Source organism: Podarcis muralis, chromosome 8, assembly GCF_964188315.1.
Source record: "Podarcis muralis chromosome 8, rPodMur119.hap1.1, whole genome shotgun sequence".
NCBI classification, from domain to species: Eukaryota; Metazoa; Chordata; class Lepidosauria; order Squamata; family Lacertidae; genus Podarcis; species Podarcis muralis.
The window spans coordinates 24,588,548-24,612,323 of NC_135662.1; the positions used below are offsets into that span (position 1 = coordinate 24,588,548).

General features: G+C 43.0%; 1 protein-coding gene across 5 annotated transcripts in view; it reads right to left on the reverse strand.

Annotated features, from left to right (window-relative positions):
• CPQ (carboxypeptidase Q) overlaps positions 1-23,776 on the reverse strand; it is a 160,818-nt gene that overhangs the window by 86,158 nt on the left and 50,884 nt on the right. For all 5 annotated transcript variants that reach the window (XM_077932831.1, XM_077932833.1, XM_077932834.1 and 2 more), the window contains one exon: positions 23,264-23,471. In XM_077932831.1, the coding sequence (XP_077788957.1) occupies positions 23,264-23,471 (208 nt within the window). The remainder of the gene's footprint in view (positions 1-23,263; positions 23,472-23,776) is intronic.

Below are 23,776 nucleotides of genomic sequence, written 5' to 3' on the forward strand. Positions count from 1 at the left end.
GCTGATGGCAAGCTGACTTGTCCTACAACACCTGATAGACAATAGATCACTCTCAATTTGTAGTTAATGCTGCTTCAGCTAAAGTCATTGTTTGTTTTATAAAATGCCTATGCAAACAGCATCTCATTCAAAAACAACAACAAACGCTTATGAGATTAATAAAGCCATAAAACCTGCCTTACTAATTGTTAACACTTGGGAAAACCAGAATGCACGGCATCATTTACATTTTTACAGAGAGAGAGAAAATTATCAATGTGTCACTATACCTGCAATTCGTCATTCTATACAGCTCAGCGAGTACATTACAGTCACAGAAACTGCATTGAATAACATTTTAAATCCTTTCCCCTCAAGGGTCCTGTGCATCTGATTATACCACGCAGAATTATCTGCAAACATTGGAATGGTGTGCTGAGTTCATAGATTTTAAAGGCCTTACAGCATGTGGGTATAATCACTTCTTGCTCGCCTCTCCCACATGTTATGCAATATCCTTTGCAAATGATATACAATAAATCGAATGGATGTGATTAATGTTCGTCATAAATCTGCTTTGGCTGCAACATTTAGGAATTCACTTAAGGCAGATAAAAAAAAGCTGAGCTCTTTCCCTTCTCAAGAATATCCTACCTGCTATAAACTCAACCTTGACTATCTCTTTTTAAACACAAAATGTGTTCTGCACGTCACCTGCAACCTATTCTCTTTCATCCTTTAAGGTTCTCCTCCAATTCTATCAGAGTAGATTAAAATTGATAACTGGCTTCAAGAACTGTTGATCCTCTTTGAAGTTGGGGAGTTTGCCAGAGAACCCATTTAATTTAATGAAACCAAAATTGGGCAGGTCAAGAGGACATCCCCAAAGCATCGCCCAGAATCGGAAGCTTGAGAAATGCTTGCCTTTTAAATCTTCTGCATAAAGTGGTTGAGTCAAAGGAATTGCCAGGCATGGTCATGTGAGTGGAGAAATACAAGTAGCTTTTTTAATATCATTTTTTTTAGTGCCCTTCAAACACTTACAGGTTGAAGTTTCTGTCTTTTAATTCAAGAAAGAAATCAGCAGTGCCTTTTCTTACCTGATCATTTAGAAAGTCAGATTAAGGATGCAATTATATGCGCAATTACCCTGAAGTATCCTTACTCTTGTGTTTCAAGGGATGAAGTAAAGAGCTATTGGATGGTGCTTTAATTGCCTTAGATCCATTTTTAAGACATGTATATATGGCCCTTTAAAAAGGCAATTTAAAAAAGGCAAACCATATTTTCAGAGGTGTGCATTTTCCATTCACAGGATGGCTGTTTAATGTATCCTTATGAATGCATGTGTGAAAATAGCTCTGAAAAATAGTTCACCCATGCAGCCTGTTCCAACATGTTCCTCTCACCTGGATGTGGATTAAAAAGGAACAAAATCAAATCCAGTTCACAGACCCATGATAACCTTGGAAGAGGTTGTAGAGACATCCCACTATGGCAGGTGGGGTGCAGCCAATCCGTCTACAGCATTGATGATGCTTTGTCACTCTCAGCAGCATCCTATACATGTCTATTCACAATTAAGATCCAATGAGCAAAACAGCTGCTCTGCCACGGAGATACAGTTTGCATCTCTGTCTGTTGAGAAAGTCATTATTATTATTGCTTCAGTCACTGTCTAGAGAAGCAAATCTGAAATGCAGATATATTGCTCTGACTCCTTTTATGAAAGTGTCTCCACAACTTGCATATTAATAATAATTAATAATAATAATAATAATAATAATAATAATAATAATAATAATAATTTATTTATACCCCGCCCATCTGGCTGAGCTTCCCCAGCCACTCTGGGTGGCTCCCAATCAAGTGTTAAAAACAGTACAGTGTTATATATTAAAAACTTCCCTGAACAGGGCTGCCTTCAGATGATCTTTAAAGATAGGATAGCTGCTTATTTCCTTCACATCTGAAGGGAGGGCGTTTCACAGGGCGGGCGCCACTACCGAGAAGGCCCTCTGTCTGGTTCCCTGTAACCTCACTTCTCGCAATGAGGGAACTGCCAGAAGGCCCTCGACGCTGGATCTCAGTGTCCGGGCTGAACAATGGGGGTGAAGACGCTCCTTCAGGTATACAGGACTGAGGCCGTTTAGGGCTTTAAAGGTCAGCACCAACACTTTGAATTCTAAAACTTTAAACATAAAACCCCAGGAAACGTTGTCAAATGCTTTCTCAGCGTCTAAAAAAAAATCAAAGGTCCAATGAGTTCAATAAGACATACTTTCAGATAAGAGTGTATTGCAGGGGTGGGGAACATGTGGTCCTCTATATGATGCTGAGGTTCTCAACTCTCAAAAGCTCCAGCCATATGGTGTTGAGGCTCCCAGCTCCAGCTAGTATAGCTAATAATCAAGACTGGTGACTGGGAGCAGCCACTGGGACCATATAACACAGGTCCTAAAAGATCTACATTGGCATATATTAGAGAAAATAACATTCAGAATGCATGCTGTTAAGAGAAAATTGAATTTAAATGTGTCTGTTAGGCAAACTTACATGCAAAAACGCATATAGCAAGAGGAATTTGTACTAAAATGCTAATGGATTTTCATGATGACCAAAACCAATGTCGAAATGTGGAGAATGAAACAAAATCAGAAGAAACCGAGAGAAAACGAAATGGATACAAGTGCTCATCCCTAGCTACCAGTTTGACTAACTGTTCCAGGGAAAATTTTCCTCTACACTTTTCAACATGGGGAAAGAACCGCACAACACTCACTTCTTTTATGTCCCCTGCGCAAAATCATGGTTGCACTGATCGGTGTATTCATATTCCACCCAAAACAGTGATTTTCAAACTCTCCATTATCATCTTCAGTAATCCTCTTTTCCATGCTGAATCCTGTCTCTAAGATTCTGCAAGCAATACAATATAAAAGACTATCTTTTCCCTTTCCCTTTCCTCTCCTCCTTTATTTAATATGGCCAGTTCTGTTAACCTGAAAGCTAGAATGCTATTTTGTTCTTTTTAGTTGGTTCTCTGATAATTATTACAATACTGATTCTACCCGGCAGTGGCGGAGCTTCATACTCCGACACCGGGGGGAGGAGAGCAGGTGGGGGCGGGGCTGGCACGCATCCTGGGGGCGGGGCATGCTGCGTGTCCTGGGGGCAGGGCACCCAGCGTGGGCGGGGGCGCAGCTGCGATGGCACCCTGCTGGGATCGCACTGCCAGGGGCGGTACGCTCCCCCTGGACTCCTCTTCCTCTTCCAGTGCTATCTGGATAGCTGTGTCATTTGGAACAGAATGGCTGCCTGCATTAAAAAAAATAAAATAAAAAGACATCATTTTAAAGGATTCCACATTCACAGTTGCTACCAAAAAACAAAAAACAAACAAACGAAGAGTGAACAAGTTGTGTCCTCTTTAGATAATTACTTCCAAGTGCCTTCAGGATTGCAGCATGTGAAGTGCAAGAAGAAAGATAAGTCTTTCTGCAGGTAATGCAAAGTGACAGTAGTCGAACTGCATTGACTTTAGTGGTGTCACTTAGAGATTACAGTAATGTAAATGAACATTATAAGTCAGTTAGTCCCTGGAACATTTTCTGCTACATTTTTCAAAAATGGGTGAAGAAGCACTACACTCTCTTTTCTTATTCCCCCAGTGCAAACCCGTGATTGCAATTCATATTCCATGGTTTTCACGATTTCCATTTTCATCTTCAGGAATCCCCTTTTCTGCATCAACTTATCTGCTGTAGAATCCTTGTGCAATACAGAGACCACCGTAGGACACACCCTGATCTCAGTTCATGCATAGCATGGTTTGGGGGCCTGTCATTTACCCCATGTCAACCCCATGTCGTTTACCCCATGGCACCCAACTTCCCCCGATGGCTGCGTATTGCAAAGGGAGATCAGTATGGTTGAGTCAGCTGCAATTTAGGATAATGGCCCTTACAAATCACTTCAGTTGTCAGGCATAAATGGAACTTTATAAGAAAAAATAGCAAATGGGCTCAAAGTTAAGATGTGGAATATGCTCTGTGGGAGGTATGCCTTTCTGTAACATAGCGCAGGTTGAGGTATCTATTCCCCCCCTCTGTTTTTGCATTTTCCACAGTATGCATGTGGAAAGACCTGAGTTATCTGAAAGGCTCCAACACATGAACAGGAGTGCCAATCATTTAACCTGGCAAATTAAAGACAGCCAGGTTATTCATCATTTGTGTGTGTATGTGTGTATATACATGTATATCAATGAAACTAAAACTACTATACCACGTCACCCCAAAACCAAAAGCATAGCAGCACACCTTGAAACTATCTAAGGAGTCAAGAAAATAACTCGGTGGCCTCCTCCAACCATACTGTCAAAGCTCAAGGCAGGACTGATTGAGATTTGGTGAGCACTCAATTCTGACATCGCAGAACAGATGGATAAATACTGTACATGTTAGGCTTTCTTATTATTATGTCCACAGCTCCAGAAATACAATATATGAGCAGCTGTAAACATGATGAATGGATAGGCCTGCATACTAAACCCCTGCGGACATCGTCCATTCAGCAAGTTAGAGTATACTGCCATGTGGATAGTAAAGTGGTTGCAGAACCCTACGTGTGCTGGGCCTCTTCAAAAAGCTCTGACCAACAACAATCCTATGACACAGTGACTCTAGAAGTCCTTGTGTAGAAGAACAAACAAAAACCATTTTAAGGCTGCTTCATACACTGGATCCGTTCAGATATAATGTTTAAACCACAATTTAGCATTGTGTGCACAAACCATAGACTTACAAACTTATTTCTGCTCCTCAAACATGGCTGTGAGGAGGAGATTGGAAGTATCTGGGGTTTTTTTAAAAACTTCCTTTTCTTTTGCTTTTCCATTACAGTGGTACCTCGGGTTACATAAGCTTCAGGTTACAGACTCCGCTAACCCAGAAATATTACCTCGGGTTAAGAACTTTGCTTCAGGATGAGAACAGAAATTGTGCTCCGGCAGCGCGGCGACAGCAGGAGGCCCCATTAGTTAAAGTGGTGCTTCAGGTTAAGAACAGTTTCAGGTTAAGAACGGACCTCCGGAACGAATTAAGTACTTAACCTGAGGTACCACTGTACATTCATAAGGAACTATGGTCTGTTTAAATTATGGTTACCAAACTAATCAGGATCATAAACCATGGCTTGATTCTGGCATGTTTGAACAGGACATGGTTTGCATTAACCTTAGTTCTCCAAGATGCTATGGAATGGGTAACTACAGTCAGCTTAAAAGGAAAAGCAGATGGTTTCAGTTCTGCCTCACAAATTTGCTAAAAGAGGGGAAGCTGAGTCTCATGTACATATTTTGGGTGCAAATGCAGTGTATGCCAAACAAATGCGATGTGTGAGGGAGAAAAATAAATAATGTTTTGAAAGACAGGCATACTGCTCATACATGCACCAAAGACACATAAATTGGTTAGGTTTCCTGCCATGTGTGTGCGCATGCCATTGAGAACGCACATTTCTCTCCCATAAGGTGTTACATTCAACATAAAAACAATTCTATACTGCACCAAATTATATATATAATGGACCACACTTGCTGTTGTGTGTGAACATACCCAATTATTTCTGTGTATAAAAAACATAAAAAACCTGACCCAATGCACAGAACAATATTCCATCTCTGGATTCCTTCCAAGACCTTGTTAGAAACTGCAGCCTATATTTATGTGCAGATTTATTGCTGCAGACATGGGGAGAAGGGGGGAAAGACACACACACACACACACACACACACACACAAGCGCATGCAAAGGAAACTATAAAGAAACACATCTTCCAAATACAGTGTCAGTTACAATGAGAAGCTCCTCAGAGCACTTTGGCATATAAAATGCGCTCAGAGAACATCAAGCAGCATATAAGAAAAGGGCATGGGGAAATTCACCAAAAAAGCAAGAAGTTTCCTGAATGGAAATCTGTGATGCATGTGAACTGAAAGGGCACAAGCAGAATCGGCCACCCATCACAAGATGCTTCCGAAAAGCACGGCAAGATGCAAGTGTACGTTTCAAGCATTTCTGACTACCTTCACTCACAAAAGAGCTGCACTGGGATTCCTATTGTCAATTATTTAAAGGCTGGCGAGGGAGAGGAGGAGAATGCTTCATGTTCCACATGTCACAACAAACCAGCTTTTCCAAGAAATTAGGTTTCTCAGATTTCAGAGGTTATTCTGCTGCCAAGAACTAAGGCAATAATAGGAACACAGGAAGCTGCCTTGTTCTTATGGGTCCACCCTGCACAATGTTGTCTACTCCATGGGTGGGAACCTCAGCCCTGAGGGCCAGATGAGGCCTTCCAGGTCTGTCTCCCTGGTGCTCAAGACACTTCTCATGCTTCTTGAGGGCTTTTGCTTGACGGAAATGTTTTCATGAACTCTGATAATAATGCCTCTTGGATAATAATTCCTGGATGGAGAGAAGTACGTGGAGTTGGTGTGTGTATAAAACCTCTGGTTTTTACTGTATGGAGGGAAGGCAACCATACCTGCCTTGTCCACCCACCTCTGCCTCTGACCCAACCCACCACTCACATATGGTCCATGAGGAAATGCAGCCTTTGAGGTTAATCCCCCACTCCTAGTCTTTTCTGACTAGAAGTCACTCTCCGGGGTTTTAGACAGGGGCTACAGCCCTTCTCTTTGTATCATTCCTTTGCTGTCCTCACTGCCAGAAAGTAGGCCTTCAGAAGGGCTCTAGATTGGTCTTCCACCAAGGTCGCTCCAGCCATGCTCTTGCTGCTTCATCTTCAGTTCAACACCAGAGCTTTGCTCAGGAGGTATCGTGACACTGCTTAGTCAACCCTTATTTGAATTATCCATGAGGGTTTCAACCTGACAGGCAGTGGAGCTGACTGAAAATCCCTCAAGGGCTATTCGTCCTCCACTGCAAAATGCACACAATTAAATAATGCAAAAGAATAATTTAAACCTGAACCAGTGACTTCCAGGGTAAGGTTCAGCTTCTCTACTTTCAATATTCAGGAGTGTATTCCAGAGAAACTCCTGCAAAGTCCCCACATATCTGCAATTAAGGGAGATGACTCCAACCAAGTCCTCCTCATTTTACTAAACCTGGAAAAACAAATTGAGTATTGCACCATATACCTCAAGGTTTAGAGTGTGGATGGTTAGGTGCATACATAGGTGGGGGTTATGCGAAGCACTATCTCCCTTACCAATACTGAGATTACTGAGATTTATATGGGACAGATCGAATAATATTTTCACAACAATCCTGTGAGATTGGAGAAGGGTGGTAGGTCAGCAGCACAGCGTCTGCTTCGCAAGCAGAAGGTCCCAAGGTAATCCCTAGGGCATCTCTAGGTAAGGCTGGGAATGTCCCCTGTCTAGAATGCTGGAGACCCACTGGTGGTCAGGGCAGACAACCCTGAGCGAAATGGACCAATGGCCTGACTCATAATAAGACAGGGTCAGGGTTGGTTCAACTGCAAGTCGGCATGGAGACTCGGGGACAGGCCGTAAAGGTAATTCTTTACTCAGGGAAACAGAATACAAACAGAGAAACCTATGGGCAAGACTGGCTCCCGGTAAAGCAGTTAGCAAAATGGATGATCTGTGCCTCCGACTTCTCTCTACATCTCCTCCTTAGCTGCATGTTTTCCAAGCAGCTTTAAACTCTATTGAGGAGGGGGCCCCTGTGTTCTCTGTGCTCTTTGTTCTGCTACATGCAAGGCCCTCTGTGTCCTTGGAGACAAGGGAGGAGGCAAGCATAATACAGTAGGACTGGCAGGCTCCTGTGAAGTTGCTGCAGTCTCTGTTCTCTCCTCAGCAGCCTGTCCTGCATCTGCAGTGCTTTCTGTCTCTGGTTCATCTCTCTCACTCAAGCCTGTTGCTTGTTCAGCATCCAACCATTTTGCCCCACCTTCAGCCTCTGACCTGTCTTCACTGACCCACCACCACTCCCCTGGCTCTGATCCTTCCTCCTCTGAGGATTCCCTAGGGGGTTCTCAGGCTGCAGCCTCCCACCACTCCTCATCATCCAGCCAGTCCCTGCCTATAATATAATTAAGTTGAGAAACAGTGATTTAACTTGCCTAAGGCTGTCTAGGAAGCTTCATGGTTCAAGTTGGACTCTCTGCATTTGGACCTTGCATTCTATTTCCTTTGATATTTTATATTAATCCTAGCTGGAAAGCAAACCAGTAATCACTAGCAGCCTGCCTAATCCACAGCCCATCCCGTCAAAGCTAGCTTAAATACAAATACATTGACATAAATTGGTTAGAAGTTAAGCAGAACCACAATTATTCTGGACCCTTTTCTGAATATTTATTATTGTATAAGCAGAAAACCTCTGGAGTGCTTTGCCCATCCGTAAGCATCTATGTTCATAATAATCTGCCATTTGACTTGCACTAATAATAGAGGAATTCAAATGTGTCTATACTCTCTGACAGCTTTCAGGCAATATTTTTAAAACAAACACACACACATACATTGCATTCACGTCTACTGCTTATTGATTCAGGACAAATATTTCAGGCTGTTTTAAAGCCACCATAATTTAATGTGATGCTTTTATGTCTGCAGTGCTACTGACAAATCCTTAGACACCCTCAAAGTTGGAATGACCAAAAAAAAATGATTGTATAATTTTGCAAAATAAACAGAAACAGGGAAACAGTAAAGATAATGATCTTGCAGGGCCCTTTTGTGTCTTTGAAGAGTCGCTAAAACAATATTGCAACATAGTGTGTAGAAATAGATGGTGTGAGGGGAAAGGGAAGGGACAAAGGCACAACCTTGAGAGTAAAATTTAAAAGTGACTACAGCTTAGATAGGAAGGAAGGAAGGAAGGAAGGAAGGAAGGAAGGAAGGAAGGAAGGAAGGTGAGGAGACCTACAAGATTCAAACGAATCTGTTTATTATAGCCTAATTTGTACTTTGAATCAAGAAAGCTCTGTACTCTCTTACAGTTTGTGCTCCCTTTTATACATTCGGCTGAACACCTGACTAGGGCTGTGACAACTATCTAAATATTTTTTTTTAATCTCACACCTGAGCTGAGGAATGGAACCCAGCATTCCAGACCAGCTTTGCAGCTAATCTTTGCAATATGCATCAAGATACATCACAGGATTTCCACTACAGGCAGCCTATCAAGAAAATTGCAGGAGGTCTGACTGTACAGTCCCCACGAATGAGCTGTAAAGATCAGCCTAACAAATGGGAACAAGAAGAGAAGAGAAAAGAGAGGAGAGACGATGAATCAAGTTTCTTTCTCACTTCCCAGGACCACAAAGATGCTCACTACATCATGCCTCTGAAGCAGAAAGCAAACTGAAAGAGCCAGAATACTGACCCAACCAACATATATACTATTCCAGGACTGGAGTGGTAGAAAAGACCCAATCACTGAGATATGGGTGGCTACAAAGCGAAAGCCTTATGATAAGTAGTCCAGGAGAGTGAGATGGCCTTGAAATGGGAGATATGGGTTCCAGTCCCATCTCTTCCATGACATAGCCATGGGGCAGCTCCGCATGTTTCAGCTTCAATTCCTCCACTACAAAATGTAAATAATAGTGACCTAGCTGGCTTAGCTGACAGTGCTCTTGTGAGGCCAAATATAATTTAGAATGTTAAAGCTACTTGCATAACAAAAATTATCCATGAATTATGGAAAGCAACAGCAGGACCTATAGTATGTGTGTGGTGCTCTTCAATCAATCAATCAATCAATCAATCAATCAATCAATCAATCAATCAATCACCAAGCTGTCTTAATTAAAGGAAAAGCTTGTAATTGTTGTCAGTTCCACACTTACAACAAAACACTATGTGTATTTATGGAGAAGTAGGGATGCCTCTCCCCTGCAAAATTCAATTCAGTTTGCATTGAAAGGCAAATCTACCTTATTCACACTTTCTGAAAATATACGCAAACCAAAGCACATTTGTCCTTCAGAATTTGCATCCTTTGGAAAATGCACATACCAGTGTAAAATGTACGTATAAATACATACTTTAATGAAAATGATGTAAAAAAAAATGCATTATGTTCCGGGAAATTGTGTTGTCAAAATGTGTATGTTAGGCAAGATTGCATACACAAATGTATATATTAGGAGAAATTTGCGCCAAAATGCTGTTGAATTTTCACGAGGACCTTTTATATTAAAAAAAAAAATTGCAAACAGATGTTGAAATGTGGAGAACTGAACTTAAGATTGGAAAAATGAAAGAAACCAAAATTGACTTATTCACCCATTTATATTCCGAAGTGGGACCCATTGTTTTCAATGGGGTGTGCTGTCAGGTAGGTGTGCACAGAACTGCAGTTTTAATTATATATTAGCTACAATGTCTGACTCAGGGGGTATTAAGAGGGTAAAGCTCAGTTTTCTTAAAGTTTCTATTCCAAAGTTGTTCCCTCTCATGAAAACTGGATGCATTAAGACCAGTAGCTATGGGGCACGTGAACTGCCAACAATCCCGACCACAGGATTCTTTATAATCCTGTTAAAGCAAGAGGAAAGGATTGTTGCTGCACAGTTACAAGATCTGAGCTATTTTTATATTTACAAGACATCCTGGGAAAATACATTCTTTATTTGTACTGCAAATCCTATAATGGAATCTATGGGGAAGGGATAGTCTTTCTTAAAGCGCTACACATTTGGCTGCTAGAATTCTCACTCTGATCTTCCATGATTAGACAGATAAAGTACAAGGAAAAGCTAGGATCTTCCATATTTGGGTGGCCAAGTGTTCCCCTCCCTTTCCAACATAAAGAGACATTCAAGGGTTGCTCAGTTTGAACAGCTGCTGATTATTTTTTGCAGTGAGTTAGATGCACAAAAGTCCACTGATCTTGTTTAACTAGGTAAGCAGAATGTTTCATGATTGAAGATATTTCATGACATGAATCCATTGTGACTTGGGCCCATCAAGGACTGTGTAGAAGATTGTGCCAACAACAACAACAAGCAACAAGCCACACATACACTATCCTTTTGCACAAGCAAGCTACACTAAGGCAGCAATCCAAATGCACACTTCAAAGTAAAGGTAAAGGGACCCCTGACCATTAGGTCCAGTTGTGACCGACTCTGGGGTTGTGGTGCTCATCTCGCTTTACTGGCCGAGGGAGCTGGCGTACAGCTTCCGGGTCATGTGGCCAGCATGACTAAACCACTTCTGGCGCACCAGAGCAGCGCACAGAAACGCCGTTTACCTTCCCGCCGGAGCGGTACCTATTTATCTACTTGCACTTTGACGTGCTTTCGAACTGCTAGGTTGGCACACTTAGCTAGATGTAAAACTCATTAAACTCAACAGAAGTTGCTTCTGAGTAGACACATACAAGAGTGAACTGTGGATTAACTGAAGTTGGAGAGCAGCAGTGCCTGGAATATTTTAATGTATAATAACTTGGACCAATTTGACATTTCCATCGCAAATGTCTAGTCTAAGGATTTTTGTGCCCATAAAAATAAAAGAAGCTTGTTTTATACAAAGTTAACTCATTCCCCACCCCAATCATTCCAGTATGTTCTACTGTTTCAAGTTTTTTTCACTTCTTGCCTCAGAATCACGACGACTGAGGAGGAGGCGGAGCAGGAGCCGCAGCATTAAGCTGCTAAACACGCCCCCCGGAGAACCTGGTTGGCTGCCTCTGGTGGGCGTGGGCGCCAGCCAGGTGAGGAGGGGCGGGGGCTAAGGCCCCCGGCCAGGGGCGGAGCTCGGGCTCCCGCCCACAACCACTCCCCTCTCTTCCAGGGAGGAGAGTCTTTCTAGCAAGCATTTGGCTCTGTGTAAGTTAGTAATTGTAGTCTCCTTGGTTTTTTAAATTACTGCTTTAAAATCCTACTCCTTTTAAAAATAAAATAAAATATTTTATGTCTCTGGATATTCACCAAATTCCAATGTCATGGAGGGGAGAAAGCACTAGGAGATAGGGATGCTGAGATAGGTAAGCTGGTCCAAAGATGTTAAGGGCTTTAGCTTACCTATGACATTGCCTTACCCATATGTGCCCACTTGACCTCTTTGATTGGCGGAATGGTCACTTTTACAAGTGCCACATAATACTTGCACTGTATCTGTTAAGAACTCAATTGTTTAGTGTGGCACAACTGACACGTTGGAACTCCCTGCCTATTGATAGCATACAGACACCGTCACTGCATTCTTTTCAGCGCTGAATACATTCTTATCTAGACAAATCTACCCAGATATTTAGAAAGTTTGTGTGAGTTTTAATTTGTTTAAGTCTATTTTATTGTGGTTTAAACCTTCTGTATGTTTTAAATTTTGGTTGTAATTTTCTATTTTTTGTAAACTGCTTTAAAGTTTTCCCCCCTACAACCAAGCAGCATATAAAATTTATGAAATAAAATAAATTTATGTATAAAGATTTCATTTTGCTTTTCTTATTGTTTCTTATTGTTTGTGTCAAAGGCAACCTTTATGCACTAAGACTGCAATTCTAACAATGTTTACTCAGGAGTAAATCCCACTCACTTTACTGAAATGTACTCCAAGTGGAGTTAGGAATTCAGCATTAAACTGCCTTTTTTCTGAATTTAAGAAACTAACGTAATGCAGTGCTCATTATTATTATTTTCATGAGTAAATAAGTGATCTTTCTTGCTACTTGTTTCTTGTTATCTGTGTTTCCCCATTAATTAGGTGAGGAGAACCACGTGGATTTGACTGCTCATTTCTGACCATCCTAAACCTTCATTTTAAAAGTACAATTAAATTTTAATTTCATTCTGAAATCAAGGTTGAAAGAATGATCCTAATCCTACTCACCTGTGAGTAAGCCCCAGTGAAGTCAATGGGACTCACTTCTGAGAAGACACGGTTAGGTTTACAGTCCTAGATGTTATTGTGATGGGCCATTAGTCACTTCATTGACTTTGTCTGAAGTGGACAAAACCTAACAGTGAGGAACTGGTTCCAGTTCTTCCTTTCATAATCCTAGGGAAATGTGGTATCTCTTCTGAAGCATCATCTGGGAATGCATATGTGGATGGAAACATCCTCAGCGGCAAAGGACCACATTATTACTGCTAAGTTAAAGAAACATCTGAACAGGAGTTGTTGGAGCACCACAAGGTTCTTTACTGCTTATTTCACACAGGGAAAATATGATATCTAAAAGCAGCCACTCTCACCGTGGTAATTAAGATGTGTTCCCCCTACCCCAAAGAACCATAATTATTGCTTTAATTACAACACACACATGCTCCCGCACAAATAAAATACAGTGTTTCTGATTATTTCCATAAAATCGTACACAAATGCAAATATCATAATAATAGTTCGCGACAATGCTACCTACCGTATTTTTCGCTCTATAGGACGCACTTTTCCCCCTCCAAAAATTAAGAGGAAATGTGCGTGCATCTTATGGAGTGAATGCAAGCTCCTTGGCTTCAGCGATAGCAACGCGAAGCCTCCGGAGCGCGGAGGGAGCGCTCCCTCTGCGCTCTGAAGGCTTCGGGTTCCTTTTGATGAAGCCAGGAGAGCAAGACTCTCCCGGCTTCAGCAGAGAGGGAGAGCTGCACAGCGTCCCTTCAGCGAAGTGGGAGGGGAAATGGAAGGGGCTCCGTTTCTCCTGCCGCTTCGCTGAAGGGCCGCTGAGCAGAGAGGGAGAAGTGTTTTTTTTCTTGTTCTCCCCCTCTAAAACAAGGTGCGTCCTATAGAGCGAAAAATACGGTAATTTAAATCTCGGCTCCTTTCAGTCAGACTGGCTGCCCGTTCTTAGCAACCCTTTCTGATATTAAGGCTGCAGTGAAAGTTTTGAAAGCATTGTTGTCTGGGGAAGCAAAAGCATATACAGTAGTATCTCGTGTTACGTAACCCTCTGGTTATGTAAACTTCAGGATGAGAACGCAGCAAACCCGGAAGTATTTTTCCGGGTTTCGCCCCGTGCGCATGCGCAGAACAGGCACCTCCGGTAGCGGAAACCTCAGGATCCGACCGGAGCTCCAGAACAGATCCCGTCCACAACCGGAGGTACCACTGTATTCTGTTTCTACAGGATCTGGTCTCCATCACTATCAGTATGGCTTAAAAACAAAGCAAAACACCATGCTGAAAATAGCAACCTTCAGTTGTACCATATTTAAAAACATCCTTGTTCCTGTACTTGCTATACACATGAGTTAGTCTTGGTTGATAAACTACTAAAAAAATACACCAAAGCGGGGTGGGGGTGGGGAGACAGACATTTGTCTTCAGGTTGAGCTCATGCCAAATCCGACAAAAGCTTCTCCCTCCCTCCCACTGCATAACCGGTTGGGTTGGGGAATTGTTTAGGGATGTTGTGGTGGGGAGGGCTGCTAGTGCTGCTATTCTTGTCCTAATTGTTTGAAATTGTTTTAACTGCTTTTTAACTTGTGTAGGGTTGTCATACGTCCGGAATTTCCCGGACATATCCGGAATACTACAGTTGGTAGCAGTGTCCGGGCGGAAATCGGCAAAATGTCCAGGAAAATGCGGCAGCTTTTCTGTCCAGATTTTCACTGTTTGAAATATGGCAACCCTAAACTTGTGTCTTTTTTAAAAAAAAAATTGGGGTTTTGACCTATAAAATTGGTTTTGATCTACAAAGCCTTAAGTGGCTCAGCACCACCAAACCTCAAGCACCAGATCTCCCCTCAAGAGCCGACCCAGACCCTGCACTCATCATCTAAGGCCCTTCTTCTTGTGCCCCCCTCCACAAGAGGTCCAGAGGGTGGCAACATGAGAACGGGCCTTTTCTGTGGTGGCTCCCCAGGGAGGTCCACCTGGCACCTTCATGACATATATTTAGCTGCCAGGTGAAAACATTCCTCTATAACCAAACCTTTGGCTGATTAACACACTATGGCCTTTTAAATTTGTGTGTGGGATGGGGTTGTTGCTTTGTTTTTGTTTTATTATGTATTTTGTGTTCTCATTTTGTATTTCTGTTTTCTAAACTGTCCTGTGATCCTTGGATGAACAAATTAAATAAATAAATACAATGCACATATCGAATTATCTTCCCTGTCCATTTATGGATGTTTCCATTAATGACAACCAGGATCTAGAATTTCCATGTTTTTTGTTATTCAACAGAGCTTCTGCCAAACACAAATTCCAAAAAAGGATTCTTTCCCCGTCAGAAGAAATGAGAATTGTAAAGGATAAGCAAATACGCTCCCATTTCCTTTGTCACAAAAAACCTGCTAAATCAATCACTGACGAGGAAAAGAACTTCATGTTCTAGGATCTTAGCAACATTACGATTCACATCATTTCCAAGATTTCCCCCGGATACTTTAAACTACAATTCCCACCAGCCTCAGCCAATGTGTAGTACAAAACACATGGAGTCACTAGGCTGGGAAAAGCAGCTCTACTCATTTGAAAAACTAGGCTCAGAATAAAAGGAGATTTCTCATAATGTTTGATGGGATTTAAAGCTAAAAATCGAATATTTTATACTATGGAACAAGGAGTTGTACCCAATGTTAGTGTCACTCAGAGCAGAACCCCTGAAATTAATAAACATGGGCAATTTAGTCCTGCTAATTTAATGAGTCTACTCTGAGTAATACTTAGATGGATATAACCCAGTAATTGCACTTCCCAACAGGGTGGCTACTTCCGCCTCACCCAAAAACAGGAAATGCAACATGATAAAAGACAGAACTTCTCCAGCTTATGCCCCTCCTCTTCTCAGTCTTCTTCTTCTTTTCCCTCTAACCACTCATCATTGTCCCGCCACCAATCCCCGGGCTCTGAGCTTTCTCCCCTTGGGGTTCCCCAGCTGGTTCCTCCCACCTCCCACCTCCCAGTGTGGTGTGGTGGTTAAGAGCGGTGGACTCGTAATCTGGTGAACCGGGTTCGCTTCCCCGCTCCTCCACAAGCAGCTGCTGGGTGACCTTGGGCCAGTCACACTTCTTTGAAGTCTCTCAGCCCCACTCACCTCACATAGTGTTTGTTGTGGGGGAGGAAGGGAAAGGAGACTGTTAGCCACTTTGAGACTGCTTAGGGTAGTGATAAAGCGGGATATCAAATCCAAACTCTTCCTCCGCCTCCTCTTCTTCTTCTTTATTCCTCTATATTCAACCAATCCATGACAGTTCTCCCTCTTCATGTGTCTCAGTCCGCCACTCCACTCTTGACCCCAGTGAAACCCCGGGACTTATGACAGCTTCCCACTTTGCTCACAGTGCTCCCAAAGTAATGTTGTGCCTAAATAAGACACAGCTGCTAGCTTAGCATATACATATTTCCTCTTTGGCAGCATAAAACACACACAGAGGCCTGTAGACACCCTGTGCGCCCCACACAGAGCCGAGTGCCTGAGCAGAGCAACTTCTCAGGGCGGTCATCGCCACAGCAAACATTCAGATAATTTTCCTCTGCCAGATTCCTGAAACATGAGACAAATCACCCCAAAGTGGATGCTGTTTGGTATTATTACAACCGTATATGCAGCTGTGCATTATATGCAGACATGCATAAGGCACCCTTTACAGCACTTAAATGTTATTGATGCAGTTGTAAAATGTTAAGGGAATTCCATTATAAGGGCAGCAAATTGCACTGCTTAAGGAAATACAAATCAGCTCGTGACACAGCGAAGGCAGTTTAGAACCTGTACCGCTCAACACTTGGGGCAAAGGAGCTGTACTGAAATAGCACGATTGTGCAGAAACATTCTGTGAATGTGTAACAACTAACAGCGAGGTGCAGGATCACAGCCACAATGCGGCCACCCACATTTGTGTGTCATCTTCAGTGCCAGGAGAATAGAAAAGAGAAATCGCATAGAAAATTCCTGACTTCTTGTGCCCTTCTGGATCCAGCCTTGAAGGCCACCATAGCCTTGCACCCCGTTGGGAAGAGTAGAATTCCCCAAGGATGAGAGCGGCAGAAAAGAGAACAATTGGGCTCTCAGAGGGAGTGGAAGGAGTTTATAGATGGCCAAGAGATAAGGTGGGGAAGGCAGGAGCATGTGGCCAGGACAGGGCCACATCACCAGGAGCTCACTGCCTTTTGATGTGGAGCTGCTTAGTTGGGAGAAGTGGATAGAATGGAGGAAGTGATGTCATGTACATTTTATTTTGTAAACCGCTTTGAGGTTTCCTACAATCAAGCGATATATAAATGTTATTAAATGATGATGATGAAGCCTCCATCCAGAAATGAGCCTCATTGGCTTATATGTCTTAATGCCAGATCAATACAGTGGTACCTCAGGTTACAGACACTTCAGGTTACAGACGCTTCAGGTTACAGACTCCACTAACCCAGAAATAGTACCTCGGGTTAAGAACTTTACCTCAGGATAAGAACAGAAATCGCACGGCGGTGGCGTGGCGGCAGCGGGAGGTGCCATTAGCTAAAGTGGTACCTCGGGTTAAGAACAGACCTCCAGAACAAATTAAGTTCTTAACCCGAGGTACCACTGTATGTATGTATTGGAGTGCAGCCCTAATTACTTTGGACCATGCAGGGGTACGTAAGATCTCAGGCCACACCAGAATCGTGACTGCTCTTTCCTTCATTTTTGCCACACACATCTGCCACTACACTGGAACCTAGATCTAAACTTTCCATTGGCTTTTCAGTGCTGACCAGGCTGAGGCCTTCTGAGCTTTAACAATGTTATAGCTCAGACCATTCCCTGAGGTAATTTGAGAGGCACTGGCATAACAGTCCTACTGCGCTTCTTATGGTTTTGAGAGGCTTCCAACGAAGACGCAACAGGTCGGCTACAACAACTTCAACTTGGCACTGAATCTGCAGTCCCTTAGCAGTGCAGACATGCCCACAAGTCTTCATTTTATGAAGACGTGTGGTTAACTTCCTCGCTGTATTCCTACAGTCCTCTGGTATCTGGCAGGTGAAAACTCTTACTGCAAATTGAAAACCTACTGGGAACCGACTAGCTGTTAGAAATCCTGATGAAGGTTTGACTTCTACTTACTGCTGCCCTGGACAATGCATTATTTGCAGAAGAAATAAAGGAAGGAAGGGGGGAAAATAAACTTCAGAACAGAACAGGGTGGGCAGTAAGGTCTACTACCTCTAGCTCAACTTTTACAGATCTGTTTGCTTTAACCAGAAGGCCAAATAACAGAGGACACAACACCACAATACTGGCATTTCCTTCTGAATTGTAAGATCTGGAAACATAGGAATTTGTTTTTGTCAGTTCTGATGCAAACCGACCTTGTCCACATCTACCAGATGAACATGCGAATCGGAATGCAATGATCCTCAGGAGTTCACCCTTCTCTGAATTTTGCAGGATTGTTCAAATAATGTACCAAAAAATGTGCTGAAGGTGCGTATTTTAGGATAAAAATGCATCTAGAAATGTGTGCATGGAGATAAAATATTTGAATACATATTCAAATATGTAGCTATTAGTTCTTATGTGCATTTTTTAAAAAAACAACAACACCTGATTAATGCAGAAATAGGTCAATACAGAATTACAAAAGAGATGGTACCTAAAAGTAGACAGATCTATAAATCAGGTTTTCAGTTTATTAGGTCTTCCAATAAAGATTTTGTTCACGTAGATTAACTGCCCGCCATTCCCCCCCAGGAACATTCAGCTATTCTCTGTATTATACCCTGCTGCCCCATCTTGTTTAGACAAGGGTTGCAACACACGCATACAAACTACCACAGGTCTAAAGGCTTTTCTGTTGACCAGTGCCAATGATAGTTTTGTGGATTACACACAAGTATAGAGGGTGCACATGCTTGCAGAAGGGTGGGCAAGGTAGATTGGGTTCTCGTAGCCTAGCAGATCTCTGGCTCATTTGAAGCGGATCAGCAACAGTTTCTGAACCTCAGTTGTTTAGCAGCAGCAACAGCAAAACACCTTTTCCCACCTAAATTAGGCTTCCAAAATAAAGAAAACAAATTGGGGGGGAGGGCGTTTGCATGAAAAAGCTGAAATCTCAGTTCAGTTCTGGCAATGAAATCAGATAACTTTCATATTTTACTTGTTTTTAATTCTGAATTATAAAATTGTTGTTACCCGCCCTGGGACCTTCTGGCGAAGGTAACAAAACAAATTTAGTAACAGTAATAATGATGATGGTGATAGGCTCGGAATGTGCTCAGAACCACCCTGCTCTTTAATTCTGACTCTATGTCTTTTGCATCTGGCTCGCTTTGGTGGATCTTGGGGTTCTGGGAAAGAAAGAAGAAGAAGCAGACCCAACTCTAACCCTTAAGTCTGCCCACCTCAAAGCTGAAGATCAATGTGCATATTAGGGTTGTGTGAAGCATTGGGGCGCATGGTTTCAAATTTTGCTTTAAAAAAACAGAAACCTACCATTTCAACATTCTTTCCACTTTTACTGTGTTTTTGTGAGCGTTTACAACATTACCCAGTCTTTTAGCAATCCAAGACATACATGTGGTGGTAGAAAGGTTGGCAGTAAATGGGACAAGGCTTTTTCTGCTGAGCTAATCACATGGAAGGGTGCCTTTTTGGGGGTTATATAAGTTTATAAAGGGAATGATGTCATCTGAGCAGTGGCAGAAATACTGCTAAAAAGCTATTTATCATTTCCAAATTATATACATAGTTGAAAATGTGCATGCAATTTAACTTCGAAGGGGAATTTAAAAGACTGTCATAAACCCTCTACTGGGGAAGGGGGGGCTTCAGAAAATACAACCCCTGACCTCCTCCTGTCCCCAAGAGGACTGCTGGAAAGCCTTCTGTCTGAGCCCATAAACTGGTGCAGCGCATGAGAGTACACTATTCATCTAACCCCTGGCTAGTTGTGTTCCTCTATCTACCTCATCTTGCATTTTTTTTGCATATTTAGTGCTCTGGATTGCCTTTGTATTGGAAGGGGGCAATCTTGCAGCAGGAGTGTGAAGGGAACAATCTTGCACACAGCCTGGGATGGTCCTGAGCTGTTCTGGCTTTCAAGCTGCGGAGACTGCAGAGACTCCCTGCGCAAGATCTTTGCAAACCACCCTGCTGCTCATTTTCCCTTTCTCCATCACTTGTTCCTTCCAGACAAGCCTCTCTCAATCTTGAGTCCCCAGAGGTTATTGAACTACAAATCCCGTCATCCCTGACCACTGGCCATGCTAGCTAGGAATGATGGGAGCTGTAGTCCAACAACATCTGGGGACCCAAGGTTGAGAAAGGCTGTTCCAGACTGTTGCTATTTTGGGGTGGGATTCAATTGCACACTAGTAAATGCAGGTTGTGCAATTAAATTGTGCTCTTTTGCCACATACCCATTTTTCATGCACACTATAATTTTTGCGATAAGGAAAGTGATGGGAAAAGACACTGGCAGCATGGGGGAACATGCGCTTGACGCAACATCTTTTTAAAAAATATATATCTAAATTTTTATTGCAAGTTTTCAACATAGAATACAATAAAAACCAAACTTGATGCAACATCAAGTGTCAAAAGAACACTAAGCCTGGGAGACCTTATGGGGTTTGAAACAAGCACTTGCATGCACTGAAACTACAAGTGAGTAGGATCTAACAAATAAAAATAAATGGAAGCCATGTATCCCTGTCCATTGTCACCAATATGTGTGGCGGCCACACACCCTGCCAGATCCACATTCAGTGGCTGTGAAATGTGTGCACATACAGTAGATCTCCTTTACACAAGCAGGATTATGCTACACATGTGTGTTGGTATGTACAACTAACTCATTCGCATAGCTGCCAAACACATGCCCTGTGCACATGTGGATGGGGTGGGTGGGGCTGCCCAGGACGATGCCCTCATGCATACTTCCAGCGTGTGAAAAGGATCAAGTGAACCTCCTTCGTGGCACCATACCCAAGACCACCTCCATCAGCTCAGTCAAGGAGGAGCTAATGCATTCATTTGGTTGGACTTAACTACCTAGTGGCACGGAGGAATTATTGCCTTCAATTACTGTATAGCTAAAGGTAAAGGTAAAGGGACCCCTGACCATTGGGTCCAGTCATGGCCGACTCTGGGTTGCGGCGCTCATCTCGCTTTACTGGCTGAGGGAGCCGGCGTACAGCTTCCGGGTCATGTGGCCAGCATGACTAAGCTGCTTCTGGCGAACCAGAGCAGCGCACGGAAATGTCGTTTACCTTCCCACCGGAGCGGTACCTATTTATCTACTTGCACTTTGACGTGCTTTTGAACTGCTAGGTTGGCAGGAGCTGGGACCGAGCAACGGGAGCTCACCCCCTCACGGGGATTTGAACCGCCAACCTTCTGATCGGCAAGTCCTAGGCTCTGTGGTTTAACCCACAGCGCCACACGCGTCCCACTGTATAGCTACCTCTCATCTTATGCTGGATGGGGGGGGGGGGGTTAGCTACATGTTGGGGACCAGCACGCTGCTTTTTGGAATGAAGCTCACTTCACAGCAGTGGCGTAGCGTGGGGGGTGCAGGGGGGCCGGCTGCACCGGGCGCAACATCTGGGGTTAGGGCAAATCCATGGGTTAGGGGGCGCAAATCCACAGGTTAGGGGGCGCAAATGCACGGGTTAGGGGGCGCAAATTACTTGCCTTGCCCCGGGTGCTGACAACCCACGCTACGCCGCTGCTTCACAGTGTCTGAAATCATAGCCTTCCTGGTTCTACTCCTAGGGCCTGCAAATAGCCGCAGTTGTAGCCCATGTTTGACAAATCCTCTAACTTTTTAAAGCAAAGAAACAGAGGTCCAGCTTATCAGGTAAGGGTTAAGGAACAGTCACAGGGTTTTGACACTGTCGCTGAGCGTATATAAAAGAAAAGGAGAGAGGAACTTCTTTAGCATTCATTCCTCTTTAGGATTTACTTTCCAATTTCTATTTCAGTGTCATCTGTGAAAAACAAAACTTGTCCGGAAGCCGCCCCTTCAGAAACACCACTCCCTAATCCCAGTTGTATGAAGGCTGGCTCCAGTTATTCAAAATGAGGAAACTGAAGCTGTATACATGCTCAGGGTGTCTCCTAAGGTACCATGGCTGAGCTCCGGCATTGAAAACAAGCGGCAGTGAAGCCCTCGCTGAGACTAAGCCCTGTGCTACTCCTGCACTTGATCAGAGGCAGGGTTGCAACAGAAAGCAATGCCAGATTCAGCCACTGCGACTCACTTTGTGCTACAGCCTGCAAACCTGAAGGGGGAAAAAAGAAAGCAGCTGTTTCTTTTTTTACGAGACAAGTAATCTAACCTGAAATTCAGAAGCACAATAATAGCAGATTTGGCCTTCTAAATCTTTGGCAAGAAATCCGAAGTGGGTGGCATATCTATTAACAGCTCTTAAACCATCCATCTTGGATAGGGAACAGGGGTCCCTGAAACACCAGCCTCAGCAGATCTGAGAGCCAGGTGGGTATTGAGGGAGTAAAGCAGGTCTATATTTATTAGATGATGTAATGTCATGCATTGTAATATATATCTTCATTGCATATTAAATGCACATTTGGAAAACCTATTAGCTCTGATCTTACAGTAAAGGAGTTACAACGCAGTTAGCAGCAACAAGTAATGAAGTTATCTTATTAAAATTCTCCATTTTAAAAGCATTGTTTTCTTTTAAAAGGGAGAATTCATACTTCAGCCATATTATTATTATTTAAAATTGGGGGGGGGGGTGAACCCTTCACTTTTGTTAACAGAAATTCTGCTGAAAATGAGAGTAATTGCCACATCACTTTGAGAAAGAATTATTCTGTGGGCATTTTGCTGTCTGAGGGGAAGGACAAGATGGTAGCCTGAATTTCACATATAAAAATCTTCCTTAAGCACTGGTGATAGGACAGTATCCTTCTCTGCCCCCAAGAAAGACAGTGGCACACACGGCTCTGCCCTCCAATGCTTTGTCACCACTTTTTGCCTAATGGTACAACTGGCCCTGTCTATAAGGAATATAGAAATGTGGAGACGTAGAAAGAGTTTGTCTCTGTGAGTGAGCCTGGTGCTGGTAGTTGTGGGCACATTTTCACCCAATGACAGAGCTGCTAATGATGGCGCCTGCACCATCTTGTGGTCATCTCTTTTATACCATGCCCTCAACACAGCCATTTTGGTTACAGCATGCCTCTACAACAGCCATTTTGTGACTGGCTCCCACAGTTCTTCCCTACATTTTCTAACGTGGCCACCAGCTCAAAACGGTTGGCAATCCCCGGTTTTAATGTTGACACCAGACCTCAGTGTGTTTACAGTGAATTTGAAAGCATGAGTTAGGGTAATCTCAGTGGCGTGCTTAATTTGTTCCCCAAGTGTCACCCACCTGCTCGGGGTACGTGCTCCCAACGATCTCTGCAACCGTGTTAAAGGAATCAGCATCAGGGTAGGTTTTGGCTCCCATCTTCAGGGTCACAACAATCTTGGTGCCTCGGGAAGACATCCGGCTCATCATTTCAGCATCTTCCACTGAAATGCAGGCAGTGGGAATCTTGGGCACATCAGATTGGTATTCTTGTATCCCAGTGTGTGGGCTATATGGAAAGTACAAAAATTAAACATGTTATACAGTACATAATGACACTATCCAGACAATAGTGCTCCGAAATCTGTCCAGCTCTGCCCACCCATCCTGATGGATTTTTCGAGATCGCTATCAGCCTTGTTATTTTTAACAACTCCTGAGAAAAACATCCCTTCAGCTACCAAGACAACATAGCCCAGTGCTTAAAGACAGCACTTAGGGGTGTTATTTGAAGAAGATTTTCATTATATATATGCTGTTCCTAATACATTTATATACTTATGGACACCCCTGAGGTAAAGCACAAGATGGTGC